Genomic DNA, 8,859 nt, shown 5'->3' on the forward strand with positions numbered 1-8,859 from the left:
TTGTGTCTTTTGGTTTCATCTGGATTCTTTCACCTCTCATATCTTGTGCCTTGAATCTTGGTAGTTTTTTTCTACCCCCTCCTTGACAACATAGGGTCTTATATACAAAGTTTATTCATGCTTGACCTTGGCATTTTATCTACCTTTTAGAGGTGTACCCTTGATCCTTGGACCCTCTCTTCTTAGTATCAACCATAATACCATTTTAACATCTATAGTGTGAAATGTCTTTGGACTTTGTTGGATTATAGAAAGAGATAATGGTAGCATTGTGGATGTCGATTAGAGAGACACTCTAGCATGGTAAAGGTGGTACATATATTTCTTTTAATATTCTCTTAAGTTATGATAATGATGAAGAATCTAAATGTTTTCAATAAATTCAGCTAGACTACTACATGCAATTATTGACCCATATACTTTTCACTTTACGCAAATACAAAAGCTCATCTTCATGATGTGCACACTAGATTTATATGTGTTATATATAGAAACAAATGTCAACCGCAAAATTTATTCCTTTATTCTTCGGGCTACATATATAGTATTATGCATGTAACCTTGATTGCTACTCTGTATAACTTATTATAGTTGAGGCAATGGCTCGAACAACATGCCATTTTTCTCATCTTTGCTACTCCCCATTTAGCAACACCAAGTGTTCTCAATCGTCAATTGTAACCATAAGTAGACATTGGCTTGCATCCATGATGTTCAACTTGTGAAGGAGCTTGTGGATGTGATTTTCAGCATGGAATGTTAGGTCTTGGTTGTGCTTGCCTATAAGACCAAGAAAATCTATTAGACTTAGTCAAAGCCCTTCAGCTTTGAAGCATGAAACAAATCTCATATGCAAAATGAAGCTATTTGTTTTATGTTTCTACCTTAACCCTTCAAGTTGCTGGATTGCCTTATACTGCTTAGGTATCTCCATCAATGCCGCTAGAGCAAATTGCCCTTCTTTTTCGGCTAGAGTACAACCTCTTGACATGACCTCAGCGAAGTTTACAAACTGCAACATGAAATGTAGAGATACTTTAGGACAATGAAATCTAGTGTGTCCTAGAATACCATGCAGCATGTTAATAAAACCTATCGTTCCTAGTGCCTCGGCACAAACAATTGGTCTCATTGAGTACTCATGATCATTACATGCATTCCAAATTCTCTTTTGTTTTGGCTTATCGATTTCTACATTGAGGAGATCTACATTCACTTAAATGAAACTAGAGATACATTTTCATTTGGTATTTTGATTGTATTTTTGCAATGACTAATGTGCATCTATTTAGGTACACACACACACACACACACACACACTCTCTCTCTCTCTCTCTCTCTCTCTCTCTCTCTCTCTCTCTCTCTCTCCCCCCTTTTTTGTTGCACCCCCTCCATGTGCTACTCACTCTCTCCCAATAGAGTTGTAAGAAATCTTAAGCTCTTTTGATGAAAATTGATATGTGCAAACTAGGAAATTAACAAAAGTGGCTTGTTTGAAAAGCACCTGAAAGTTGTCAAACTTGCGTTGTGGAATAGCATCATCGAACCATTTCATCTTGTTCCATGGCCCATCTCCAACCCCCACCAAAACAATTGATAAAGGGTAATTACTGTGAAACTCAAAGATACATATCATGAGCTCATGATCACATAAATTACATTCTAATTAACTTGTATGCTACTAGTGTACCTTGCAGCAACAATGGCATCAATGGTTGCCATATTGATTTACATATTAAATTGTATTCGTTAGCATACTTGGCCATCAGCAATAATAATAAGAACATGAAATTGGTCTCCATTTTGTTTCACAACATCTATTGCAGCATGGATAATAGGTGCAAAAGAAGTGGGGCCTGCATAGAACATTAACATTGATTTAAATCTAAAAGGATTAAAATATTTTTCTTATCAGATGTACACAATAGATAATTATAGTATCATCAATTGGAGCTGGTCACCAGTACATATTAATTAGTTGTGTAGATGACTAACCAGAGAGGTTGATATTGGGAAGTATTTCTCTATAGCGTTTCAAGACTGCTTCAAAACCAGCACAAGGACTTTTATCTAGGTTGAAGTTGAAGCAGCTTCGGCCATGGGTGGTTGCTGTGATTACAAGGAAGGCACATGGGGAACTATTAGAAGGACTTGAGTTGATCAAGGACCACGCAATCTAGTGCAAATCTTGAGGAGAGCACAAAAAGATGAAAGAGTGGCAAACCGTCTCCAAAACCGAAACAAGGGATCAGGTTATCTTCATCGAATTCCAAGAGTGTCCTTCCAATGATTGAAATTGCTTGCTCATAAGGATTCTTTCCATTAGGAAGAAGCGCATGAAGGCTAAGTCCATCGAAAGAGTATTGACCTATAAGAATATTTAAATCCAATGTGAGGTATAAACAACACTTATCATTAGCCTTGCAAGGCTAATGTGATCTCATATTCCAACAGCGAGTAGTGATGGACGGAGATAAAATGCCATATACAATATAACTTGGTAAATTATCTCCTCGAGATCTAGCTTAGTGATCGTTGTCTTAATCATACTAATACGATCTAATAATCGATGTTAGGAGGTTCATAACAATAAGAACAATTTTCGAGTGTGGTCAATATGTAACTGTTTGTTGTCAACCAAAATAGACACTCCCATTGATATTTATCATCTTCTACCAACGTAACAAGATTCGAAACCATGTAAATACAAAATCCCAACAAATATCTGATCAGTGTCTCGACTTGCTAATTTAATATAACACCTCCTAGCCGCCTGAGGCGGTGTATTGAGGGAGGCCATACAAGCTAGCGATCAGGCAGTGATATTAGACAAATGTACAAGACAAGATGATGATCAATAGCACATACACTTTGATCGGTCACAATACAACGATATCGAATAACCTTGAATTGAAATAAGGATGGGTGGCCGGCCACGCATACATTGATCGATATGCTATAATTGTACATAACTCCCAATAACCTCTACCAACCAAAAAATTCTTCATACGGAACTTCCATAAAGAATTTTTTTTTGTTGTCCAGCTTTTATCCCACAATTTGAGTGATATTGTCAGTGCCTTGAGCATTTGCCATAGTTGCAGCTTAGGTATTTAGTGATGTATACAACCTGTAAGTATCTGACTCCTTATCCTATAGTTCAGGACCAATTTCCTACTATTCAAGATAGTTTTCTTGACAACCTGCTTGCTGTAAGCTATATTTCAACAATGAAAAAACACAGTCAACTGAGCATAAACCAACCTCAAATCAGTTCAAAACATTCTATGGTAGTGGCAAAACATCCCAGCAACAAACTATATCCTTCTTGCAGATGTTAGGTATCCTTCCTGGAGACAATAAATCAATACCGTGGTATAATCAGCAATAAATCAGTCCAAAGTTTGGACTTTCAACACTTACAATATCCCAAAAATCATCTACCACTCAAGTGATATGATCCAAGCATTTGTTAGTAGCAAATAAGCATCACAGATACTTCAACCCTATAGGTATATTGTTTCCAAATTCAGGACAGTAACCATTTTACTATTTCTAGCCTGCAAATAAGCTCCAAATTTGAGCATTTAGCACTCCAATATCATGCTCAAATGCATGATAACAAGGGCATATACATTGTTAGGATGAAAGCCACTATTGCCCTGGAATCACCTGTTGTTTACTGTAGTAAACAGCCTGTCTGCACAAGTCTGTGTTGAATATCTCAAAATTTGTGAGAAATTTGAAAAAACTTTCTTCTGCAAAGTTGTAGACGACATCAAGACGGTTAGGTTAAGTGGGCCATTTCTCTAAAAACTATTTTTTAAGCAAGATATATCTTCTACAAAAAAACGAGCTGCAGGCACAGTCTCATTTGATGATGTTTTGTTTAGATCCGATGTCTTAATGTCAAATGGCCACTACCAAGCCTTCAGGCTTCAAGCATTCAAGCTCTGATACCATGTTGGAAGAGAGGGAGAGAGATAGAGTGGAGCGAAAGATGAGCCTCAGCTCATTCTTATTCTTCTTTTATTATTCTTCCATCATACTAACTGAAAGAGACTTACACACATAGGTATGGCAAACCAATACCAACTGTGATTAAGTCACTGACTACACCAACTTATTGAATGCCACACACATGTATAACTGTATCTAGATAATTTCAGTCACACACATAAAGATAAATTGACTGAAGAGTAATGCGAGCTTGATATTCTAACACTTTTTTGAATGCATCCCAATCCACATCTCACTGAAAAAGATCATGGATTCTTTCTTGAAGACCATGCTTGGCTAGTCTAGCAAAATAGTGACTCCATGCATGTTGCGATACACCAAAGAAGAGCATTTTCTCAACATAGAAGCTAATGAAATCAGAGACATTTTGACCATTAAATTGTTTTAATTCCCACCCAACTTCCTCTAGGGCCTTTATAGCTGCGGAATCAATCTTCTCTTCGTCTTGCCTTTGTTGTTGTTATTGTTGTAACATTTGGATTTGTTGTTGCTGATTTTGCTGCAGTATGTGTACCAACTGTTGTAGAGTATCTCCTGAAAAATCCCCCATCTTGGAGTTCTCTTACACCGACTTTCACGTCGGGTTTACCAATGTCGCAGCGCGTAGGGTTGAAGGTCACCACAGGGGTTTGGCAAGAAAATTGGACAAGATAGATAGAGATGTGCCTTCAAGAGATAAGTAGATTACCTTGAATTTTTAAAGGTTCAAGAGGTACCTCACAGTCAATCACAGGGGTTTGAGAAAGAAGAATGTATGGGGGCTCAAGAGCTTAGACTCTGGAGATGGTAGAGATAAGAGAAAGGTTGAAGGTTTCAAGCTAAGTTCTTCAAGATGTTAATAGAGCTTCCAACTGCATGTTCTTAGCAAAGATCACAAGAGTATTATCTCATAAGTCCTAACTCAAATCAAGCTTGTTTTCTTGACTGTAAGAGTAATCAAAAATTATAAAGTCAAGTACAATATGATGTCATATATAATAAACAACTCTATATCCCATCATTTATACATGATGCCATAGCATGAATCAACTTTGTATGAGTACATTCAATGTAGACTGTTAGGAACAAAAGCTTATGTGTCAATTACAAGGCTTGTAGGGCAAGGAGACTTGCTTCAAGAGAGCTTCAAATTTGATAACGATAAGTTACCACAGCCAAGAAATAAGAGAAAAAACTCCTGTTAATTCAACTCAAAGCATTTGTGAATTATCTACAAACATTGCCCTCCATAGGGGTGCATAACACTTGCATATTTTGACAATATGTCTTCTCTAGAGTAAGAAATGAATTAAAACGACACTGTTGTAGCTAATTCTCTAAATATGGTTGAAGATATCAGCCCTAAATATCGTTCGAAATTCACCTCTAATGATAGCATAAACTTCCCCTAACACATGGTGTTGGAGCGTTTGGTGTCAAAAGTCCATCATAGAGGTAAGAGACAGCATGGTGAAGGGAGATTCAGGGGGAGGAGTAGATGGAAGAGAAGGGGTTCGAAGAAATAGAAGACATAAAAGAATAGTCATAGAAAGAAATAGAAAATTTATAAGAATACTAACAAAGATGAAGCCTGTCAGTTTATTCCTACATTATGATAAGATAAAACTCTTGTAAAAAAAACGTGTATAAAATAATGCTTTCCTCTATGCTGCTTAGATCGCCCATCTGATGCTTCCATTGGCTCCAAAAGGGGGGTAAACTATTAGGACATCTAGCCAGAACTCAACCATATCACTCCTTCTTCATCTCCCACTTTGGAGTGATGTTCACTGCCTGAAAAGGATGCAACAAGCTACCTCGTTTAAGAGAGCTATCTTTATTTTGTTGGCAAGGCACACATCTAGATACAAAGTCTTTAACATCCCGCCATAGGCCTTTCCAATGGAAGCTTTTTGAAACTCGGTCATATATTTTGAAGAACCCTAAGTGGCCAGCAATCGGTGAAGAATGCATCTCTTCAAGGATCCTTTGGGTGAAGGGAGAGGCATGGGTAATCACAATACAGCCATGGATCCAGGCCATGGATCCAAATGAGGCCATTGTGGAGCTGATATTGGGAATTGTCATCCATGACAATTTGCTGTAATTTTCTAGAAAAGAGGGCTGAATTCAGCATCAAGCAAGTATGCCTCTTGGAGCTCTTCAATCCAATCATGGTGGAGTTCAGTGATGGATGAAACCTTGCATGCCCAGATGCGAGAGAGTGCATCAGCCACTACATTCTCCTTGCCACGGGTGTGGATGATCTCAAAGTCATAGTTTTGTAGGGTAGCCACCCATCTACGTTGTTTGGGAGTGAGGTTGGGCTGAGTCAAGAAATATTTGAGCACACACTGGTCACTTTTCACCTTAAATCTGCTGCCATACAAGTAGTGATGCCATTTTCTGATAGCATGAATGACTGCCAACATCTCCTAATCATAAAACATGCAACTCTCTCTCTTTATCATCCAATTTTTAGCTCTCAAATGCTATTACCTCGTGTTCTTGCAGCAAGACTGCACCAATACCCCATCCACTAGCATCACACTGGGTGGTAAAATCCTTTGAAAAGTCGGGCATACGAGGATGGGGGCTGAAGTGAGCAAGTCTTTCAGCTACTGAAGACTACAGTCAGCCAACTCATCCCATAAGAAAACCTCTTTTTTCAGCTTTTCCGTTAATGGGGCTGCAATTGTGGCATAATGGTGAATAAATCTCCAATAAAAGGAGGAGAGACCAAGAAAACCACGCAAGGAGGTAGTGGTAGTGGGGGTGGGCCACTCCCGGACACATTGCACTTTCTTAGGATCAGCTTGGATGCCTTTTTCACTAATGATGTGTCCTAAGTACTCAACCTCGGTTTGCATGAAGACACACTTGCTTTCTTTGGCAAATAGCCGGTGCTCTCTCAGTACATTAAAAATTTGCCCGACATGCTTCAAGTGCTCATGCAGTGACTTGCTGTAAGTGAGTATATCATCAAAGAATACCAACACAAACTGGAAAAGCCATGGCTGCAATATCTTGTTCATTAAGCTCTGAAATGTGGCGGGTGCATTAGTGAGCCCAAATGGCATGACAAAGAAATGGTGCAAGCCACGGTCAGTCCAAAAGGTTGTTTTGACTTCATCACCCACCTCATTCTGATTTGGTGGTAGCTAGATCGCAAATCAATCTTGGTGAGATAGCGTGCTCCCTTGATTTCATCAAGCAAGTCATAAATTCGAGGGATGGGGTATCTATTTTTGACGGTGATCTTATTGAGATCACAGTAGTCAATGTACAACCAGAAAGATCAGTCCTTTTTCTTAACCAATAGAACCGGGGAGGCATAAGGGGAAGAGCTAGGCTCTATGAATCCCATCTCAGTGAGCTCTTTGACTTGCTTTGCTACTTCCTTTCTCTCACATGTAGAGAGTCGATATGGGGGTTTATTGATGGGCTTGGCATGGGACTCCAAGTCAATTGGGTGATTCACCAATCTTTGAGGGGAAGGGTAGTGGGGGGCTAAAATAGGTCCTCATATTCAGCTAAAAGTGCTTTTAGTGCTGCATTTTGCTTCCCCAAGGTGTGTTGGTCATCATTATCCTTATGCAAATGCAAGACAAAGATTTGGGAGCGTTTCTTGAATTCTTTTTTGAGTTGTCTTGTTGTTATAAGCTGAAAATCTGCATTTTCTTTGATTCCCTCCAAGTGTACAAGCTGCCCATGCATTACAAACTCCATATACAGCTGAGAGAAGTCCATAGATATTTTTCCCAATTGCTGAAGCCAATCACATCCCAATACCACATCCACGGGGCCCATATAAAGGGTAATTAAGTCCACCTTTGTTGTGTAATTTTTAGCCAGCATAAGAGACACTTGTGTGCATACATGGGAGCTCACTTCCTCATTTCCATTGGCCATTTGAACCCGAAAAGGTTGCTTTAATTCAGTGGAAACACATGTCAAACGGCCAAGAGTTGATTTATTCACAAAACTATGTGTGCTGCCACTATCTATGAGGATGTATACACTCTTGCCATCAATGTTACCATGCTCTCGTAAGTTGTTTGGGCTCCTAGAGTCGGTCCATGCATCCATGGAGATCGAGCAGGCTGATATATTGGTGAATGAGGGGTGCCAAGGGTCATTACCAAGCATGTCATCAATGGGGTAGCCACCGGGGTCAAAAGGGAACCCGTCCGATGAGTCGTAAAATTGATTGGGATCAATATCCTCCTCATATTCAGCATTTTCAGCAAGTATCATTATTGGAGAGTTGTCATGCATGTCCTCTTCGAGCTTGTCACTATCTTTCGTACATGCTATTAAACTTGACAGTGGCATTCTTAAAGGGGCATTTGGATGCATGATCAGTCGTGTACTTATCCCCGCAATTAAAGCACAAGCCTTTGGCTTTTCTATCCTTGACAACTTTAGGAGGAATGAATTTTTGACCATTAGGACTGAAGCCATTCCTTGCCTTATTTTTAGCATACTTTTGGTCACTTTTGGGGGGTGGTGCTGTCCCAAAACTGCCATATTTCCTTTCAGCATTAAAAGTGGGGTAAGTAGGAATTTTGGGGCTGCCATTCCATGCATTGTTGTTGCGATAATTATTAGCATATGGGGGTTGCCTGATAGGGTGTCTTTGCTATCCTACAATGGGCTACATGCTCTCATTGCAGCGGTATTTTCGACCATAGCGTTCGGCCAATTCTATGGCTGCAAACAGGGTGGCTGGCTTTTGAGCCATTACATTAGCTGAAAGATGTGCATCTAGCCCATAAATGTACTTATGCAATGTGGCCTCATCATTGACTGCCTCAACATACATGGACAGGTTCATAAATTGGTTGGTGTACTCCCTCA

General features: G+C 39.4%; 1 protein-coding gene across 1 annotated transcript; it reads right to left on the reverse strand.

Annotated features, from left to right (window-relative positions):
- Positions 1-481: 481 nt before the first annotated feature.
- On the reverse strand, positions 482-1,582 carry LOC148010590 (E3 ubiquitin-protein ligase RGLG3-like). Its single transcript, XM_087671369.1, has 3 exons — positions 1,505-1,582; positions 885-1,012; positions 482-780 (listed from the first exon to the last, which is right to left on the reverse strand). Exons 1-3 carry the CDS (start codon positions 1,553-1,555, stop codon positions 747-749), a joined length of 213 nt encoding a protein of 70 aa, XP_087527495.1. The 5' UTR covers positions 1,556-1,582; the 3' UTR covers positions 482-746.
- Positions 1,583-8,859: the final 7,277 nt, after the last annotated feature.

The sequence above is a fragment of the Lygodium microphyllum genome, chromosome 29 (genome assembly GCF_053477565.2).
Source record: "Lygodium microphyllum isolate KBCC chromosome 29, Lygodium_microphyllum_v1.1.10, whole genome shotgun sequence".
NCBI classification, from domain to species: domain Eukaryota; kingdom Viridiplantae; phylum Streptophyta; class Polypodiopsida; order Schizaeales; family Lygodiaceae; genus Lygodium; species Lygodium microphyllum.

Coding starts and splice junctions, on each gene's coding strand:
- LOC148010590 (XM_087671369.1), bottom strand. CDS start 1,555: ATGAAATGGTTCGATGATGCTATTCCACAACGCAAGTTTGACAACTTT. Junction 1,013..1,504: donor GCAAGTTTGACAACTTTCAG/GTGCTTTTCAAA, acceptor TTCATGTTGCAG/TTTGTAAACTTCGCTGAGGT. Junction 781..884: donor CAGCAACTTGAAGGGTTAAG/GTAGAAACATAA, acceptor TTGGTCTTATAG/GCAAGCACAACCAAGACCTA.